Genomic DNA, 21,452 nt, shown 5'->3' on the forward strand with positions numbered 1-21,452 from the left:
CATTGCACGTTGAAGATGGTTAGGGAAGGTGACATTTCAGCAGAGACCCAGGAGAAGGAGCTAGCTCAACAAAAGCATCAGGGAGAGACAGAAAAGCATTCCAAAATATATGTTTTCAATTTTAAAAAATAAAATATGTAATGAAGCATATTAAATAGAGAGAAAGAAGACCAGGCAGGGAAGAGCTGCTCACGTAAAGGGCCTGAGGCAGGGAAGAGCTGGATGCCCAAGAGGCAAGCAGGAATGGATGCGCTGGGCATCTAGGCAGATGCGGCTCGAGAGGGGCCTCGAAGACCGTGGTGAAGATCATCCAATTATCTTGAGGGCAATGTGGAGCCATTGGAGGGTTTCAAGCTGAGCGGTGTGACGTGGAGCTAACTCCTGGAGATGAATTGAGAAGCTGTTGAAATCGCGTCAGAGAGACCAGGTGGCCTGGAGGGCCAGCAGCCTTGGGCACAGACAGCCCCAGATTTCAGTGTCTTGATCGAACTCTATGTCAAAGGCTGGATTTAAGAGCAGACCTGATGCTTTCCATAGCCATGCAGTATAGCCTTCCCATTGCCAGCGTGCCTGGGCCCATCTTAGACCACCGGAGCTGTCTGTTGACTGGCCTAGGCTGCCCTCTGCTGGCAGAAGAGGGCCCTCCTCCCAATTCCAGATTGAAAGAGCGAGGACGCCTGTCTCCCACCAATCTTCCCCATCTCAGTTCATGGCATCTCCGTCATCCCGTAGCTCAATTCAGAAGCCAAGGACTCAGTTTCTCCTCTGCATCAGGGAGTCCTGCTGATTCTATTTTTTAAATAAAATCCTAAATCATAAATTTCCTCAATATCTATTAATCCCATCCGCTCTCCCCATCCCCACCGGTCCCACCCTAGCCAAAGCCACCACCATCTCTTCTTTGCTCTATTTTTTCACTTTTACTCTTGTCCTGGCCAATCAATTCCCGCTCCGCAGTCAGAGTGCTCCTGACATCCTCTGATTCCACAATCCTTTCTCCTCGTTTATAACTCCTCACATCAACCACTGTTGGACCCAACACACACACAGGCCCACCCACCCAGGGCTCACTGCAGGCGTGGAAAACTACAAAGATGAGGGCGGACAGGAGAGCTCACCTCAGAGCCTCACAGACAGGCACTTGGCCTCCCACTCCTCTCTCCATGTGGTGTCCCAGCCTCACACCATCTCACTGGCTCCTCTCCTTCCTCTATCCTCCTTCACTTGTGTCTGTCTCATTCTCCCCCTCCCACAATCCCTGTTAATTTCTAATGCAAAGCAGATTGGCCATTTCTGTTTCTTGGGCACCTACCACCCAGAGTTCTTAAGGTTTCACATTGCCCGCAAGCAGATTGTCATTATGGTCCCATAATATACAAACACACACATACATATATGTGTGTATATACATATATAACATACATATATTATATTATATATGTACTAGAGGCCCGGTGCATGAAATTCATGCATGGGTAAGGTCCCTAGGCCTGGCCAGTGATCAGGGCCTAACCAGGCCTTCTGGCTACTGGCCGGAGCCTCCCTTCATTCCGCGCTGCCCGCTGGTGGTCAGCGCACATCATAGCAAGCATTAGAACTCCCGGTCTCCTGGTCGAACTCCTGCAGGGACACTTTGCATATTAGCCTTTTATATATATACAGTTCCTTCCTAGAAAAAAATACCAATGACAAGGCAGTAACGTTTTCACCCTTGAATACATTGTGATACTAACATCTGCCATCATTCCAACATCCTGTGGATTGGCCCAAGATTACAGAAGTCCTCACTAACTCCAGACTCAAACGACGTAATGGAAGTCTCACCCACCCAGAGGCCTGTGACAGGAGAGCTGGACACCCTGACCACGCTGAGCCAAGGTGGCTCACACACACAGGAGCCTCAGGGTTCCGGAGGCAAACCCCACCCTGTTAACTCAGGACCTGAAGGCTGCCGTTTGTAGCACGCATTTGTAGCTGTGAAAGAGAACAAAGACGATACGCCGAGGAAAGCAGAGGACACGCAGCGAGAGGATGCTGGCAGCATGGACGCCGTGGTCTGGGGGTAACTGAGGCCCAGCGCTGTCCCTGCCTGTGCTTTGCAGGGATTTGTTATTCACCTCTTCCCTGGAGTTCAGGAGCCTAGACATTCCCACCTCACGTGCTCTGAGCTGGGCTTCCAGCCCCTGCAAACCGGAGAACCCTGCCTCACTGTCAGAACGACACTTGCCATTCCCTTTGCAAGCCCAGCCTGTCCCCTACCAACAAAGAACAAAGGGAACTCTGAAGTGACGGCTTTGTTTATAAGTCTTCAAAGCTCTTTTATGTTCTTTTTTTGCATGTCAGGAGCAGAGGGATGTGTCCATCATACTCATTCCTTCTTGGTAGACTGTCATCACCGTTTTCCCCAAGGCCCCTGTTTCATTTTACTTATATACTTTTTGTTTGTTTTAATTACCAGTTTCCACGCTCATTCCCATCCCTCTATAGGCTACCATTCTAATGTACTTGATATGTATTCTTTAATATGTAAATATTCTTGTTAGCTTTGCAATGTTGCCATGTGATATGTACTATTTTTAAATCCTCGCCCGAGGATATGTTTTTATTGATTTTAGAGAGAGAGGGAGGAAAAGAGAGAGAGAGACAAACATCGATGTGAGAGAGAAATAGATTGGCTGCTTCCTATACACACCCCCACTAGGGATCAAACCCACAACCTAGGTATGTGCCCTGACTGGGAATTGAACCCTCAATCTTTGGGTGTACAAGACAATGCCCAAACAACTGAACCACTCAGCCAGGGGTTAATATGTACTTTTATATAAATCAAAAAAAATTTTATATAAATCATATCGCATATTTTTCTTCATGCTCAGCTCTACGTTTTAAAGATCTCTACATGTTAGGGGGGTTGTAAGGGATGAATTTAGTGCATCAACCAGATGCCCTCGTGGCATGACTCCCAGCTGACATCGTGGCATGACTCCCAGCTGTTGTTGAGTGGTGGCTAAAAGCCACTCACAGCTGTCACCTTCTCTAGAGAACTGCCAAACGGAAGCCAACTAGCCAGGGACACAACCCCACCCCCTTCCCTAGACTGTGGCCAATGCCTGAGAGATCCAGGGGTGCAAGGGCCTAGCCTCAAGGCGGGAACAACTCCGCGCTGCAGCGGTGCCCAGCGCTCCCCTTGGGCTCAGGCTGAAGTGAGACTCCAGCTGAGACCCCCTGCTCACTTATCCTTTTACTTCCTTAGCCTTTTCTTCCCTCATTCATTTCCTCCTAAGTACACTTTTCCCCAAAGTCACTTAAACAAGAATCCTCATACAGGCTCTGCTTCTAGGGAATCTGACCTGTGGTGGTGACCATACATTACCATCTACGCTGGGTGCTTTTAAGAGAGCAAGAGGTTCTATTACTAACTGAGCCAGGACAAAGGCAGAAACCATGGCCATCCTGCCCAAACCAGGACATCCACTAACTGAGCATCACTTGGCTTGTTGCTGCCTGTTGCCGCCTAATATCCTACAGTACACATCCAGCACATTTTGTTATTGGTTCCCCAGTGACACACACCTAGGTTTGCTCTAACCTCCTGCTACTAACAAACAACAACAACAAAACTGCAGAGAAGCCCTGACTGGTTTGGCTCAGTGGATAGAACGTCGGCCTACGGACTGAAGGGTCCCAGGTTCGATTCCAGTCAAGGGCATGTACCTTGGTTGCGGGCACATCCCTAGTAGGGGGTGTGCAGGAGGCAGCTGATCAATGTTTCTCTCTCATCGATGTTTCTAGTTCTCTATCCCTCTCCCTTCCTCTCTGTAAAAAATCAGTAAAATATATTTTAGAAAAGAAAAAAAAAACTGCAGAGAAATCCTTGGACATGTCCCCTAGTAGACCTGTTCGAGAATTTCTCTAGGATTGTGGAGCTAAAGACACAAATCACATGAGCTATTTGGGCCTCCAGAAATTTTCCCCAGGTGAGGATTCCAGCCCTAATGCAAGGAGCTATAGGGTACGGGTTTCTCCCTGTTTCTTCTACTTTAGTAAAACCCCGTGGCATTTAGTGGGGGCCCCACCCTGCTAGAAAGACAGGAGCTCCTGAGGTTCCCTAAAGAGATGACATTTGACTCAGCTCTGAGGGATGGTTCAGGGTTAACCAGGGTTGTGGGGTGAGAAAAAGGTTTAGTGGGGAAACAATGTATTCATTCATTTATACAAATATTTATTGAGCACATATATTTAAAGGCCCTTGTGGTCTCAACAGATAATAAGGACAGTAAACATTTATACAGAGTTTTACTGCTTTCAAGCCCATTCTCTCACAAGGATCAAAAACCCAGGACCACCTGACTCATGAGAGAATATACCTTCTACGAATTAAGGAAGTCTCCTACACTAGCACTTCTCAAGCTAAAAGGACATGTAGATCATCTAGAGACCTGGTAGGTCTGGGGGGACCCTGAACGTCTGCATGGGCTCCCAGGTGATGCTGATGCTGCTGATCTGGGGACCACACCTGGATTAAAAAGGGGTGCAGAGCCACAATGCCATTGTCACATCCCAGCAATCCGTATTCAACCTTCCCCACTTGTCTGAGCATTTTCTTCGGAAAAATGGTGTCATCGAGAATGATGACATTACTCTTGGTTTTCACCTTTCTTTAGTCTCCTTTCATCTACAACAATCTCATGGATTTTTTTTTTCTTTCATGACACTGACTTTTTTTTAAAATATGTTTTTATTGATTTCAGAGAGAGGAAGGAAGAAGGAGAGAGCGATAGAAACATCAATAATGTGAGAGATTCATTGATCAGCTGCCTCCTGCACAGCCCCTACTGGGGATCGAGCCCGAAACCCAGACATGTTCCCTGACCAGGAATGGAACTGTGACCTCCTGGTTCATGGGTCAACCTCTGAACCACACCACCTGGGCGGCACTGACATGTTTTAGAAGTCCAGGCTGTCTTGTAGAATGTGCCACAATCCTGACTTTTCTGGTTTCCTCGTGAGTAGATGCAGTTTAAACATGTTTGGCAAGATTACACAGGTGGTGTCCCCCACATTGCATTGCATCTTGCCATTTTGTCCCATCCTATCTGGTGATGCTCAGTTTGATCCTTTTGTTAGGGGAGTGCCCACCAGATCACTCCATGTCAAGGAAATGTCTTCCTTTTATAATTAGTAAGTAATCTGTGGGGCAACACTTTAAAATTGTACAAATATCCTGTTCCTTAACAGCCTTTCTCTCAATAGTTTTAGTATCCATTGATGATCCTTGCTTCTTATATTCAGAACTATTTAAGCATGTAATACTGTGTGTCAAATGTATGTGTGTGTGTCTGTGTGTGTGTGTGTGTGTGTGAGGAAAAAATGTTTAAATTGTAAACGAATTCATAGTGACTAAATCCTATATAATAAAAGGGTAATAAGCAAATTGACCCTAAAGGCAGAACAACCAGGAATGACCAGTCACTATGACGTGCTCTGACCACCAGGGGGCAGATGCTCAAAGCAGGAGCTGCCCCCTGGTGGTCAGTGCACTCCCAAAGTGGGAGCTCCACTCAGCCACAAGCCCTGTTGACAGCTGCAAGCGCAGCAGCAGTGGCAGGAGCCTCTCCCTCCTTCTCTGCAGCACTAAGGATGTCCCCCCAAGGGCTCCTGGGCTGCCAGAGGGATGTCTGACTGCCAGCTTAGGCCTTATCCCCCGGGGACTGGGCCTAAGCCGGCAGGTGGACATCTCCCAAGGGGTCCCGGACTGCAAGAGGGCACAGGTCAGGCTGAGGAAAACCCCCCCTCCCCGAGTGCATGAATTTTCATGCACCAGGCCTCTAGTATAATAATAAGAGAAAAGAGGTGGGGGAAGGACTGCATTTTTTCTTTGGAACAAATATTTGGTAATTTATCTATCCCAGGCTCTAAACAACCTCCATTCTTGATGTCAGCTCAGATCTCCTCTGGCAAAGCAGCCATATACAGGAGGCACCCACCCTCAGACTGTCTCATCCCCATCTCTGGAGAATATGAAGACAGTTAGACCCAAGCTGGAAATCCAACCCTTGACAGGAGCTTTCTGAACTTGGGTCAACCCGTCAGTTCCCTGGGTCGCAGTCACAATCTCCCACCCTGGAGTGTAGAGGGAGATGGCCAGATCTGCTCTGGGCCAAACTAAATCCAGTGCTCGGCCTAGCGTAAAGCGGGGGTGTCTCTGATTTCCGGTTGTAAGCTCTCAGATGAGGAGGCTCAGAGCCATGAGGCCCAGTGGCCTGAATTATTGATGAGTGATTTCATCAGGCACACTGCCTTCTCCCACTCACTAAGGTATGTCCAGCTTATTGACACCATTTGCCCAGAACTAAGCTACTCTGGTCCAAACTCCTTCGCCTTCTGTGTAGCTAGAATGTTGGAAAGAGCAAAGTCTTTGGAGTCTTACAGCCCTGAGTCCTCTCCCACTAAGTCTCTCCTCTCCCACTGCTGACCGTATGGCCTGGGCTAGCTAGTTTACCTCTGTGAGGCTTAGTTGAGTCATCTATAAAAGTGGACCAATCATCTCTTACTAGCATTATTGGGATCAGAGAAGACACCCATAAAGTTATCAGTACAGTGCCTGGAATGTACTCAGCAACAACCTTCTATTCAAACTTCCATAGTCTGACTCCTTGCCTTTGTCTCCCCTCACCATGAACCCCATGCTCCAGCCCCTCCTCACCACCTGCTAAGCTAGGACCAAGCCGTGTGATTTTACACCATCCGTGCCGTCTATCAATTCATTGCCTCTCAGCTTTAAACCCATTTTTTTGCCAGCTCTGTGATAATGGAGCTGAGCCTCGTAAAGATTTCTCCTTTGGGTGCTCTCCCTCCCTCCCAGGAGCAGGCCTGCCCGGCCTTTCCCTCTCCCCTCCCCTCCCCCCTCCTCCCTTCCCCCACTCACATCACCTTTAGCTTCCTCTCTCCCAAGCTCCAAGGGCCCTTCCTTTGCCTCCATAACTCATTTCCTAAGCCCATTTTGAGAGGGTTAACTTGAAACGCAGGCAGGCAGGGCAGGGGTCCAGTGGAAAACAAAGGCAGGTGGGACATAAGCCGGGGAAGACACTGCCTTTTGAGCAGCCTAATCACAGAAACCAACCAAGCAGGAATAACAAAATGTTTCTGGACTCAAAGCGGGAGGCCAGGGAAACCGAGGGAGGGCCTGCAACAATAAGGTGTACGAATGCATAGAAACAGAGAAAGTTCAGCTTAGGGACAGAGAAAGAACACATAGAAACAGAGATAAGTTCAGCTTAGGGACAGAGAAAGAACACATAGAAACAGGGAAAGTTCAGCATAGGGACAGAGAAAGAACACACAGAAACAGGGAAAGTTTGGGTCCGTTGCTGGGCAAGAACAATGAGAGAATCAATCAGGTGATGACATGGATACAGAAACAGGCTTGTAGCAAATATACACCCCTGGGCTACAAGGCTTTAACAGACAGCCCATTACTGGGGGCCCCCCTCCCCTCGAGGGGAGTCTCAATCAGCTTGTAATAAATTTCCACACTTTTGCTTAAGTCTTCTGGTCCACGGAGCTCATTCTTTGGTGTTGCGAGACACAACCCCCGGAAAATACCTCAGCTCACCATTCGGGTTATCGGCTTCTTCTAGGAATTACTTTTACCCATGTAATTTACCAAATAAATGTCCTCTTACAGTAAAAAAAAAAAATTCTCCTTTGCCAGCTGGCACGATAAACCTTTTCAGTAGAGTATACTAAAAGGCCCTGGAGGAGAATGGATCTTCCCCTCCTGGTTCTAGATGGCTCATTTCCTGGGTTCTGGAAAGCAGGCTTTCTTCTCCACTGCTTGGCTCAAAGTTTCGCCAGTGCTAGGTGCCTGCAGGTTGCAGCTTTCTCCAGTTTGTCTGACACACTTTCTCCAGCTCTTAACTAGGGCAGCAGTAACATAGCCAGGAGCCCCAGACAGCATGGGCCTGCAGCCAAGTCCAGGTCACTCCTACCCACACCCGCTCCTCATCCCTGACCACACACACCCTGGGAGCCCCACAGGGCTGCTCATCTACACAGACAGCCACCTGAACTTCACCCTGTGGAACTGTCTAGAACCACCCTGGCCCAAGCCATATACAGAAGTGTAGTGGGTTCCCAGAGAGGGAGGCTTCTCTAAATTACTTATCTCCATTAACATGCTATGTAACATATAACTAAACACTAGCATCTTATAGACTTCATATTTTATTTTGTTCATGTTATATATTGTTTTCCCAACACCACCACCACCCATTCCACCAAACTAAGAATGCAAGCTTAATGAGGGCAGGGACAGACATTTGCCTGTATTATTGAAACTGGACAACCAGTGGGTCCGGGCTGCCTGTCACTACTTGAGCCAATTAAGCAGAGACAGGGTTGAATCATATATGAACGTTTATTCCAATAATGCCAGCGGTATGAGAGAGCAGCGGGTCATCCACAAAAACCTACTCTGCAACCTTCCATAAGCCAGCTGCTTATATTGAGAAGAAGGGCAAAGATTACATGGGGAAGTAGGGATTACATGCTTGGGGAAGTATGCAATTTGGGCTGGGGTGGGACTCCATTGTTTGGGCAACAAGGTCGGTATTCCTTCCGTGATATTAGGTAGTTCTTGAATGAGAAGGGACCATGTTCCAAGTCGGTTCCCAGGTCCAAGGTTGACTGCCAGGTCTAAAGTTGACTCCCAGGTTGCGGGGCGTACAAATCCCAGTCAGGTTAGAAGGTCCTTTCTTTAATCAGAACAAGGCCATCACGGTTAACAGAAGCATGATTAATATTTCTTATAACTATAGCGAGTCCCCAGTATTCTATTTTTTCCCCTAACATTATTCCTTCTCAGTGTCCTCAGAGCCTATGACAGTGCCTGGCATATAATGGGCTATTCAAATACTTAAGGAGTGAAGGAACAATGGAATATTGGATGAATGCATGCGTGAGTAAATGAATTCTTAGTTATGAGGATTGGGATCTTTGGGACAGTCTGGTCGACTGAGGAAGTCCACTGCGACTGAGAATAGGATACTCTGGTCTCTCTCAGAAGGGACGCCCACCGCCGGGGTCTCGTGATCCTTTCTTGATCGCATCTAGCAAGTTGCTTAGCAACCGGCCGCCGGGCCCTCCGCCTCCGCTAGAGGGCGCTCGGGCGCAGAGACGTGCACGCGTGCGCGGCCCTGGCGGCGCGGGAGGCACGTCACTTCCTGTTTCTTTAGGGGAACGTGGCTTTCCCCGCAGTGCCCATCTCCTGATGCAGCGGCCGGAACTGGAATCGGACCCTGAGCGCAGCTTCGTTATGGACTCAGCCCTCAGTGACCCGCATAACGCCAGCGCCGAGGCTGGCAGCCCGGCCAACGGCACCACGCGGCCGCCCTCCACGCCCGAGGGCATCGCGCTGGCCTACGGCAGCCTCCTGCTCATGGCGCTGCTGCCCATCTTCTTCGGCGCCCTGCGCTCCGTGCGCTGCGCCCGCGGCAAGGTAGGGTCGGCGGCGAAACCGGTGCTTTCCACCCCTACCCGGGCGACGGCTGACACGGGCCCGCCCCGCCCGCCATGGGAGAAACAGACACCTCCCCTCCCAGCGCCTGACCCCCACCCCTCCCCACCCCTGGCCCACCTCCCGCGATGGCCTGGGGCGCTGCACCCTCGGGGCCCCGACCCGCGATCCGGCTACTGGCCCTGCCCCGGATAGGGCCTGGGTTCTAGCGCTGCCAGCCGACCCTCACTCTGATTCCGGTACTGATTGTTCCGAGCCAACTGGACCCAGCCCAGCCTCTGCTCTGGCTGTTCATCCCACCTGAGACCGTCACCCCGTCCCGGCTCCGCACCAGCCCGCTCTGCCCCTGGTGGGGCGCTGGTCCTGAGGACTCCTGAGTGGTCCAGGTGGTGTCATCCCTCTGTCGGGAGCCCTGCCACACCCCAGCCCAGGGCATGGGCATTGTCTCGCGTCCAGGCCCAGCCCTGGACTCGGACCTGTCTAACTGGAATCCATGGCCTGTAGTGTGCGCTCCCACAATCCCCAGATCAGGCCCTGGTCCCTGCCTCAAAAATAATAGTAATAATAATAATAATAATAATAGTAATTTTAAAAACCTAGGAGGATGGCCCCAGCTTACAGTTTTTCACATCACTTTCTGGAACCAGTTTCAGTCGGCAGGCCCCTCAGTAGCCGGCAACTTGGTGCCCCCTTTTTAACCAGGCGTAGACACCTTATTTGACTGGCTTCCTCTCCCTGACAACCAGCTAACCTTGTCTTACCTGAGCCTAAACCCTGTTCCCACCCCAGGCCCTGACCCTACCTCAAAGTAGCCTTTCTCTTTATGCACCCACGACAGTCCCTCCACCAAATGGCCTACCTGCTCAGAAACTGAGCTGCTGTTGGCATCCCGGGTGAGACTGGCCAGACCACATCCCTGGCTTTCCTCAGCCCCTGTCCCATCGGATACCAGCGAGAACCCAGCACCTTCCACCTCTCCTCTTCCTGCCCCACCCTTCCCTAAATTAAGCCCTCTCTAGCCCATGGTACCCAATCCCGTCCTCCCCAGCCTCCTGCTCTGCAGCTCCTGCTGCTCCTCCCCACCCAGACCTAAAGTTGAACCTGAGCGGAAGCTGCCTTACCCCAAGCGGGCAGGCCCACAGAGCAACTGCCACTTTTGAAACTGCTCACGCCGCCTTCTTGAAACGTTACCCAACTGGAGCAGTGGCGGAAGCTGCCACCTTTCTTCCCCAGGATGCAAGGGCCCCGCCGCTGGTTCTCTCTGTGGTCAGATGCCGAGGGGAATAGGCAGGAAGTTGGTCCCATTTACCTTTCTGCGCTGCCCCTTTTAAGCAGCGTTCAGGTGGCCGTCAGCCCCCCTAACAATACCTTTCCGGCAGACACTTCGGTGCAGGGAGAGGTTCTGAAATAGACCAGGACCTAGGAGGTGAGGGGCAGCATGTGTACGCTGGGCAGTTCATCTGAGGGGCTCCCAAAACTGAGCAATTCTTGGCAGCTTCTCTGCATAGGGATCACTAATCTCTTCAGAAAACACCCTTCAGGCAACAAAATTCCCTGAACTTGCACCATTGTCTAGGGTGTGGGGATGCTACAGAGATGAGTGGTTCTGAGCCCTGTGACCAGGGCGTTTAGGTGTCTGGACGAGGGAGGAATGACGAGTTCTGTGACTGCATTACAGGTAGTGCTCAGGGTTTGAGGAGAAAGCTGGGGACCCCTGGGGCAGGGCAGGGTAGGGCGATTTTGTGCTGAGAAGACATTCTAGGAATGAGGAAACCAGGTAAGTAGGGGTGCGGAGCAGTTTAGAAGATGGGGTGGCTGGAGAGAGGGTCTGGATAGAAGAGAGCTTTAGATCCACTGGCGCCTCACATACCTCCCCCAGCATCTGTGGGACAGCAGGGGTTGGAAGACAGTGCATGAAGTCTAAAGGGCCCGATCCTTACTTAGTAGCCTTGCACCACTAGGATATTCTAAAGTTTACCAGGCCTTCACCCTCCTTTATTCTCCCAGCAACCGAGTGTGGCGAGCAGGGCCAGTTTTATTATCCCATTGTACGGAGAAAGAAGCTGAGGGTCAAAGAAATGGCTTCTCAAGATCACTCTGCCAAATAGTGACAGAACCGGGTGCTGCTGGTCCTCGTCGGGGGCCCTCTCCTTGATACACAGGTGCCCCTAAATATAGAATCCCATGGAGGTGCCCCTAAATGATACCCAAGTGGCATTTTGGCCTAGGGAAAGGGCTGGCCAAATGACTTCCTTTTTCTGCCCTGAGTCATGCTACCCCAGTCATTTGGCAGGGAGAGAGGAAAGTCAATATGGGGGCTCAAGAGTTTTGATTTCTCATCAGTGTTAAACCCCAAAGCCAGCTGAGAGAGGGCATGTGAGGACAGAATTCTCCCTGAGACCAACTTGTCCGTAACAGGCAAATTAGTGAAATGAGGAGGAGAAGGAAGTGGGGCGTCCAGGAGGGTGTTAGGAAGAAGTAGGCATGGGTGCCCATCCCTGTCAGAGACCTGTGTTCCCAGAAAAGAGCAGATCCCAGGCCCAGCAGTAGCTGCACAGCAGATTCCTTCAAAGGCGCCGAGCCTGTCACTCCGAGGAGCCCCTCAGCCAACTGGACTGGGCTCCTGCGCTGTGCAAGGCCCTGGGCTGGGTACCAGTGGTGCCGGAACGAAGAAGGCCAGGCCCTGCCCTCACAGTGTCAGTCACCAAAGAGAAACAGATGTGCGACCAGCCAACTAAACTGAAGGCTGATGTGCCTCCTAGAGTTGATAGCAGCTGTCTTTGCGTGGAGGGTAAGAATTCAGCAGGAGGTACAGGAAGAGAGGGAGGCCTGGGACCACAGGGGAGGCGGGGAGTAGTGTGACGTGAGCCCAGTACAGGGGCTTGGATGGGGGACAAGAAGATGCTTAGGGAGCCACAGGCTTTCTGAGGTACTGGCTCCTGAAGACGATGCAATAGTTAATCTTTATGGTTACAAAAGTACTGCACAGTTGCTCTTGGGGGAAAATTCAAACCATGCAGAAATGAAAGGAAAAGCCTTCTCAATACCACTCCTTGGAAGTAAGCCAGTTGGCTGTTTGGTGTGTAACCTTCCAGAACGTTTTTCTGTGTTTATACAAACATATGTGTGTGCCCGTGTATATATCCATATGTAAATTTATTTTTCTAAAAATTAGGATTTATAGGGCATAATGCTCTGCAACTTAGGTGTGTGTGTGTGTGTGTGTGTGTGTGTGTTTTCTTTAACATTGTCTTGGTCATTTTCCTATGTCAGCACTCATGGATCTGCCTCATTGTCCTACGGCAAGGAGGGTGGGTAATGCACGCTCATGGTATAGAATTCCAAAAGAACAGAGGGGTGCACAGTGAGTCTTCCTCCCCCACCAGGGGCCCGCGTTCCCTCCCCAGCGGCAGCAGACCCGTTACCTGTTTCCAGGAGATTCTGTGCCCTTACAAATAAACATGCTTTTCCTCACTTTTGCTATATAACTGTTATACTTCATATGCACTTTTTCGCACCTTTCTTTTTTTCATTGAATATACATACATCAGTACCTATGGAGTGGTGGTCCTGCCTGCACGCCAAAAGCATGACTCAGCACCACCTGGGAATTTGTGAGAAATGCAAATTCTTTTCTTTTTTTAACTTGAACAAAATTTATTGGTTTTCCTTGACTGACTCTGGAAGAGCTCTTTGGGTTCATCTGGCCTTGTTTCCGGGCTGCTGCTGCTTTTAAAGCCCTTTGTTGCTTCTTCAGCTTTTAAACCTTCTGGTAAACCCAGTTGCACAGAGCCTTCTTTTTTTTTTTTTAATATATTTTATTGGTTTTTTACAGAGAGGAAGGGAGAGAGATAGAGAGTTAGAAACATTGATGAGAGAGAAACATCCATCAGCTGCCTCCTGCACATCTACTGGGGATGTGCCCGCAACCCAGGTACATGCCCTTGACCGGAATCGAACCTGGGACCTTTCAGTCCGCAGGCCGACGCCACAGAGCCTTCTTGGTCACCCAGCTGCAGTGGGCTTTTCGGCAGTACAGAGGGGAAGGCGGACTCAATCCCCAGCTCCTTGCATGTCTTCTCAAAGACATTGTAGTTGGTCTTAGGGAGGTTTTTGAGCATCGTTTTCCTCTGAGCAATGCTCGTCAGCAGGTAGCGCTTGAGGGCTGTGTCCCTTCCGTGTTTCTACACAAGCTCTTCATAATTTCGGATCTTGACTGTCAAGGCAACACTTAGGGCCTTCAGGGTGCTGGTGTCCTCAGGGTTTGCCACAACCTTGTTCATCCATTGTTCTTACTTGATTTTTGTGTGTGTGTGATTTTTATTGTTGCTGTTGCTTGATTTTTAGCTTCTCCTTCCGGTTCACCTTTTCCAAAAAGAAGAGTCTTTTCTCGACAGCAGCCTGCTCAATTCCAGAACGTCCTGGTAATCTTTGAGCAGCGTGGAAGGGGTGGGGCATCTTCTTGGCTGGGTCGGACTAGTTCCTGGATAACTGGAGGACAAGACCTTGGGGAGGGGGAGGGGAGGGGAGGACCCCGGGTCAGATGGAAGCCAGGTGCACCCTCCACCCAGCAGCCCAAGGGCAGGGGGCCTGGGGCCGAACGGAACTAGCACCCTCCACGCGCCCTCAGCATGGTGGCTTCTGACCCCAGCGGGCAGCTGCGCCGTGGCCTTCGCCGTGCAGACCGGGTTACATGGGCTGAGAACTGCAAGTTCTGAATGAGAAACGCCGGTGGGCCCAGCAGGCTGTTTTCACAAGCCGTCCTGGTGAATCTGATGTGTGTTAAGTGTGAGGACCTTGGCTTAGAGTCCTCCGCGGTTTGTTGAGGTGTGTCAGCCCTCTGCTGTTACAGGCCAGGCTGAAATCTGACTCGTACAGTCATTTCACACTTGTCAGTGTATCTGTAGGATAAACTCCTTGAAATGGATTTTCTGGGTCAGAGGCAACGTGTTTTAACTTTACCAGATTGTCCACCAAAGGGGTGATACCAGGTTAGACACCTGCCACCAGTCCCTGGCTTCCTGTGTAATGAATGACCGCCTAGTAGTCCGTTGGCGGAGATGTTTGCGCAGGTCTGTGCTACAGTCAGGTCTAAGCTTCAGAACGCGCTCCTGGCCGGGCAGTAATAGGCAGGAGGGAGAAAGGAAAGAGGCTGGTGAGGTGGTGGGAGGCAAAGGGTTGGGGTGCGGGGTTAGTTCAGGAAATGCTTAGGAAGCAGAATTGTGGCCGGATGAGTGAGTGGACGTTGTAAGGAGGAGAGAAGACCCTCAGTCTTCAGCTGGAACAGCGGTCACAGAATGGTCCATGGGTTCCAGAGCGTTTCTAGGGCCTGGCTGGCAGCTGTATCCCAGAGCCTGAGCTGAACCAATGGCTGGAAGCCGGGCATCTGTCTTTCCTCACTGCTTTTGCTTCCGCCCTGATAACGGAACATCCAGAATGTCACTGGAAGCTAAATTTATGCCTGCCACTTGTGTCAGCTCCCCCCCTCCCCTCTCTCTAATTATGTTTCGTGTGTCAGGAGCTATTGCATTCGCATACGAGTGTCTGCTCTAAAAAAATCCAAATTGAATTAGGAGAGAATCCTAACAGCACTTAGTATTTTTGTAACTATGATGTTTAACTGTTCCGTTGCCAGGATCTGTTCCTCAGAAAGCTCTCAGGCTTCCTGAGCATCTTGTCACAACTTCCCAGCAGAAATTTCTAGATAGGAAAGGTAGAGGGTGCCTAGGGAGTAATAGCCAAGCATTTGGGCTCTGGAACCAGTGGCCGCAGTGTGAATCCTGGCTCTGCTGCTCGCCAGCTGTATGACCTCAAAGCAAGTTATTGCACCTCTCTGAGCCTCAGTTTCCTCATCTGTAAAATGGAGCTACTAAGCGTACTTGCTTTGTAGGGTTTTTGTAAGGATGAAGTCACGTAAAATGCCTAGAACAGTGCTTGGCCCCTAGGAAGCTCTCAGTAAATGTTATCCTTATTACTGTTACTGTCGGTCAAATTTCAAGTCTCCCATTTTGACTCAGCATTACGGCATGGGTTATTTATAACAGTCACCCACGGAGGAGACCTAATTCCTTTGTATGGTGGAGCATCTGTTCAACGTTGGTTTGTCACCAAATAATATGAAGCCTCTTCCCGCCCAGGCTACTGGGCTGAAATGAAAGGAATATGTGGAAATGAGCCCTAACATTGGTAGGTGAAGCCAGAGTCCCCTGGATACTTTCACACCATGTGCTTGGCTTCAAGGTCCTGCTTAAGTGGCACCTGCTCCAGCCACTTCTGATACGCCCCTACTGCCATGCAGACGCAGTGTCCTGTTTGCTTTCTCACGATCCCCTTGTATGTAGTAATGCACGTCGCTTAGACAGCTCGAGCGACGTGCTCAAGGCACAGCACTGAATGCTTCCAGTGCAAAAATCCTAGTCTCCTGACAAGTCACACCACAGCTGAGGAAGTGGAGGCTCTGAGAGAGTAACTCCCAAGGTCCCACAGCTGGGGAGGCAGCAGGAAGCAGACGGCTTTCTGACATCAGAGCTCTCTCAGCTATTTGGCATGCGTGCCATGCATCAGACCAGCGTACGTGTCTTATTTTGTCACGTGTCACAGTGTATGGTGATATTCTGTTTACTGCCAAGGTCTTGGCCGACTTGCCTGTGAACTCTGAGGTCAGGAGCTAGTTTGGGGCGGGGGGGGGGGGGGGGTTCTGAGTGTGTGCTCACACTACTGCTACACAGGAAACAATCTGTGGAGGTACACAGAGCGGGTGAGGAACTTGGCCAAGTCCCCCGGCACACTCCTGCCAAAAGCAGAAACCAAGGGCTGAGAGAGAAGAGGGAGGGAAGATCACTCTGCCTCTCAGTGCCAGTGTTGCTCTCACACACACACACACACACACCACCGCCACCTCCCAGCAAGGCTGCCAGAGAGTGACTCCCACAGATGCCTCTGGGGGCTCCAGAGGGAGGCTTCTTCCTTCCAGCCCTGTGCCTGGGCTCTCAGCCGTGCCTATGTGGGGGTTGGATGAAGGGGGCCTCCCTGATAATCGCAGCTCCTCGTGTTCACAGCACTTCACAGTTTGCCAGGCTCTTACACATCCCATATCATTTGGTTTAAGCCCCTTGCCCCTTTTAGAAGTGGTTGGTCTCAGTCACCCAGCAAGCCATTAAGAGAGCAATGAATACCTTGGCTATACTTCATATGCATCATTTTGCACATGCATGAATTATAACTAGGAAAAATTCCCAGAGTAGAATTGCTTGGTCAAAGGGTATGTGCATTTGTGCTTTTGGCAGCTATTGGCCAATGTGCTCTCTACGGGAAGACCTGTCAGCGGTGTGGGTCAGCCTGTTTTCCCTGTAGTCTCACCAACTCAGTGTATTATCAAACGTGGATTTTGCCATTCTGATGATGAAAAAATGGAATCTCAGTGTACTGTAATTTGAGCTTCTCTTATTAAGAGTGAAGATGGCCCTCGCCAGTTTAGCTCAGTGGATAGAGTGTCAGCCTGTGGACTGAAGGGTCCCAGGTTAGATTCCAGTCAAGGGCACATACCTAGGTTGCAGGCTCCTCCCCAACCAGTCAATGTGTTTCTCTCACATTGATGTTTCTCTCTCTTTCCCTCTCTCTTCCACTCTCACTTTAAAAATCAATGGAAAAATATCCTCAGGTGAGGATTTAAAAAAAGAAAAAGAAAAAAGAGTAAAGGTGAACATTTTTCCTGCGATTGAGAACCATTTGTAGTTCCTCATCGGTGGATCCTCTCTTTGTATCTTGAGCGTGTGTAGGTTACAATTTGACAAACCTGCCGAGTGGCCCTCCCCCAGAGGCTGGACCAGTTTGTACACAAATGAGTGGCATGTAAGCGTCCCAGTTCACCACCCCTCCATCTCCGAGTGATCGTTTCATGGGCTTCCTGCTCTATGCCCCCATCCCCTTTGCCTTCTGCAACCTTCCATCGTGATGCGTGAGGGCTCCCTGGGCCAAATCTACCTCTCCAGGCAGCTTCCCCCTTAGCTTGTTTTGTCCTGTTGGTTTTTAAGAGGCAGCTTTGAGCCAAAATATTAATGAGACTGCAGCTGAACATGATCCCTTCTCTTAGGGATGCTGGTGCCTTATTCACAGGATGGACGTGATGGTGGAATCAGGCACCCTGATGAGTCTGTGGCTCTTGTGGAGAGAACTTCTCTTTGGCATGAGCAGAAGTCTAATCTGGTGTTGCTAGGACTTTCGGTAGCTTCACTGTAAAATAGAATTAGGCATAAAGTGCAGGGAGAGTTGCCGTGTGAAGCAGGCTTATCCCGGTGGGGGAATCTGGAAACGCTTCCTGGCAGTGACACTTGCTGGGTCCTTGAAGACTGAGGGTTTTGCCCAGCAGAGGGCCTGGAGAGCATCATGATTCCTAATGCGTCTCACTTTGCGTGTTTAATATTCTACTATTGATGAGTTTTCATTAGAGAGCCTTTTGGTATGAAATCTATAAAGCTGTTTAATTCCTGTGTTGCACTATTACTCCATTTCCAATTTTTCCATATTTATAACACTAAAATTATTTTTATTGCATTGAGTTCTTTTTCATGTAAACATTTATCCTCTGTCAGCTCTTTACCCAGATCACATTCCTGCCAACTACGGCATCTGCCATTGTAAATTTAGTTGCGGCTTTCACTCTTACCAGATTCGGTTTTCCCAAATTTCTTAAGTTTTAAGTGTTGTCAAGATTGGCTTCTCGTCCCGGCCAGTTTGGCTCAGTGCATAGAGCATCAGCTCACAGACTGAAGGGTCCTGGGTTCGATTCGGTCAAGGGCACGTAACTCGGTTGCAGGCTCCTTCCCCACTCAGGGCTCAAGCAGGAAGCAACCAATCTATGTCTCTCTCACATCCATGTTTCTCTCTGGCTCTCCCCCTCCCTTCCATTCTCTCTAAGAATAATCAATGGGAAAATATCCTCCAGTGAGGATTATCTCACACACACACGCACACACAAAAGATGCTTCTCACTATTGGTGCCTTCCCATGTGTGGGTCCAGCCATTGTCAGTTTTGTGGGTTGTTGGTTTCTTTCCACTCAGTATTCACTACCTACTGGATAAGAGATGGATCATATTTACCTCTTAGCTAATCCCTAAGAAAACTGGAAATCGTTCTCATGAGTTCTAGGACAACTCTGCTGTCACCAGTTTCCAAAGTTTTTGTTTTTTGTTCTTGTTCTTGTTCAGTTACTACATACCTAGTGACTGCCTCTGCCATGGATCTTCTCCCAGATAAGCCACCTGTGCACGGGGTCCTCCCTGGGCTTTCCCTGTCAGGGTCCAGATTTCCTCAATGGCAGAAGAGTGGGATCAGAGCATCTTGCCCCAGAGTGGCTGGGCAGCTCCCCTGGCAGAGGGAACAGCATTAACAAAGCCTGGAGTTAAGAAGACATGGGCTCCTGCAGCACCTAAGTGATCTGGGGCAGAGCGGGGGAAGGAGGTTAATGAGCTCCTGGGGCATCAGATCCTCACCAGTGTCCAGCCCTAGGAGGCCAGAACCACACCCCTGCTCAGTGGGCCCCTCTGCTCTCTCCTCTAGAACGCCTCGGACATGCCCGAGACCATCACCAGCCGGGACGCCGCCCGCTTCCCCATCATCGCCAGCTGCACGCTCCTGGGCCTCTACCTCTTTTTCAAAGTAAGTCTTTGCCACCTGTTGTGTCATTTGGCTTCAATAACTTTATTTTCTTTCGTTTTACTTTTTCCATCCCAGGAGACATGCATGTTCATTTATAGAAAATAAAGAGCAGGAAAAAAATCCTTAAAATTCACCCCTAGAGCCACTTCCCAGAGATGCAGCCACTGTTGGTGTTTGGGACAGTATCCCACCAATCTTGACTTCTTTTCCGCGTGGAGCTTTTTGGGTTTTTTGCATGATACCCGTCTGGTTTCATGGTACTATTTATGTTGGGCTGGGGTATAGCTTGTGTCTCAGACATACCTCTACCATACTAATTGCTTTTTTTTTTTTTTTTTTAATTTATCGAGGTTTATTTTCCTAATAAAAGTTACGCAGGCTCAGTGTTGAAAACCTGGAAAACACAGAAAAGTAAAAAGGAAAAAACAGCAGTCATCCCAAACCCCTCTTCCAGAGGCAGTCACAGAGCCCCTTTGGAGGTGTGTCCTTCCACTGTTTCTCCCGTGCGTGGTTTTGCCGTGACTGTGACCATGTGGTGTCTTCAGTTTCGTAGCTGCTTTTTTCACTTCCCATTAATAACATCATAAGCATTTTCTCATGTTACTGCAAACTCTCCTTAAACTCTATTTAATATAATGTATCTTATTTTCTAATTATAAAAGAAATATAAAAAGGAAACTTAAAGAAAAGGAAGGGAAAATTATCAAGAGAAACACACAAATGTAATCCCCTTTGACATTTTAGCCTGTCTCCTTTCAGGCTTCTGATAAGCATATTTTTTAATAATACATCACACACAAGCAGTTTTTTCCTGATCAGTGAAAATTCCTCAAGGACAACCTTTAATTTACAATTTCAAAATACCATGTCTATGGTTAAAAACCTTTTTCAATCTAAGAGAAGGTGTAAATGAGCCATAATCCTCTCCTCAATATAATTTCTTACGAATCTTTACATAAAAGATTGTATAGATCTACATTTATGTTAAAATTTAAAAACAAATATATTTCAAACATAATATGATTTTTATCATGGAGATATTTTTGTATCAAGACAACTGAATCTACCTCATTCTTTGTGACAGCGGCTTGTGGTTCTGTTTTATGGGTGTGTCCTGAGGGGCGCTGAGTGCTGGGTGTCACTGCAGTGCTGCCGGGACACCTTCATGCACGTATATTGGCACGTGCGTGTATTGACAAGTGTATCTGCAGTAGGATTACCAGGTCAGATAGCATCTCTGTTTGTCATTGGGACAGATAGTGCCACATCCACCCAAAGAGATTGCACCATTTTTACATTCCCTCTCACAGTCCCAAGTGTGCTGCTTCCCTGTATCCTCGCCTGCATTGGGTAGCAGCCAGATTCTTTGTTTTTACCAGTAAAATGGAATTGCTAATGCCTGTTTCCTGGTCCATTGCTCCCGCATTGTTGGATCAGAACTACTCTTTTTAATGGTTTTAGAATGTCCCCCCAAGCCTATCCACCATGGTTGATTTATATCATCCCCCTCACTTTAAACAGAAAAAAATCATTTGGATTTTTACTCTTCCCAATAAATAAGAGTGAGTCAAGTAGCCATAGGTATTCATCCATTTTTGTATTTCTTTGTTTTTTCCTGGACCTCAGGTGAAGCATTTACCAAATGCTTTGGTTCATAGTGCAACAGCATCAATCCATGCCAGGCCCCCCTCCTTGTTCCCCGCCCCACCCCATCCCTCCACCCCCCATACCCCTGGTGCCCACCTCCATTTCCCACCTCCATTTCTCTTTCTGCCAGAGGTACCTGCTCTGATGGTTTGATTTGTGTCCTTAGATGTGTGTCTCCTTGTAAAAACTATGGTGTTGGTGCATCAGTGTGTATTGATGAGGGTCTGTCTAGTTTCCATAAACAGAGTTGTGCAATACATCTCCCTCTGTTTCCTTTTGCTTTCCCGGTACTTTTGAGATCTCTCTGGGGTTCCGTGTACATTTAGCCCATTGCCTCTGACTTCGCTTTTAGCAGGTATTTCTCAAGTCTCTGTTGTGCTAAGTTCCAGGAACACACATCCAGGCCCTTGCCTCCAGACCTTCTAACATTTTTAATACTTAGGATTCCTTCCTTAGGCCAGATTCCCCAGGAAGGGACTTCTGGCAGCGGAGGTATGCACATTTCTATTTAAGGCACTGGGTGCCGTTGCTCGTTGCTTGGCCTGCCCTCCTCTCCTGACAGGTAAGCCCCAGCCTGCCTTGTGCCCGAGGACACAGTACACCTCTTCCCCATGTCTCAACGTCCACGT

At 49.2% G+C, this 21,452-nt stretch overlaps 1 protein-coding gene and 1 pseudogene across 3 annotated transcripts in view; one reads left to right on the top strand and one right to left on the bottom strand.

Moving 5' to 3' along the window:
• Window positions 1-9,213: 9,213 nt before the first annotated feature.
• HM13 (histocompatibility minor 13) overlaps window positions 9,214-21,452 on the top strand; it is a 38,951-nt gene continuing 26,712 nt past the window's right edge. Inside the window, exons 1-2 of one of the 3 annotated variants that reach the window (XR_011472123.1) lie at window positions 9,214-9,499; window positions 19,078-19,176. Coding sequence is in view for 2 of the 3 variants with exons in the window: in XM_070420097.1 (XP_070276198.1) it covers window positions 9,272-9,499; window positions 19,078-19,176 (327 nt within the window). In the remaining variant the exon portion in view is untranslated. The remainder of the gene's footprint in view (window positions 9,500-19,077; window positions 19,177-21,452) is intronic. The other 2 variants (XM_070420097.1, XM_070420098.1) reach the window with 2 other exon arrangements.
• LOC139014271 (small ribosomal subunit protein uS15m-like) lies at window positions 13,175-15,811 on the bottom strand (annotated as a pseudogene).

Source organism: Myotis yumanensis, unplaced genomic scaffold, assembly GCF_028538775.1.
Source record: "Myotis yumanensis isolate MYYU_CA2020_CCGP unplaced genomic scaffold, mMyoYum1.0.hap1 SCAF_7, whole genome shotgun sequence".
Lineage (NCBI taxonomy): Eukaryota > Metazoa > Chordata > Mammalia > Chiroptera > Vespertilionidae > Myotis > Myotis yumanensis.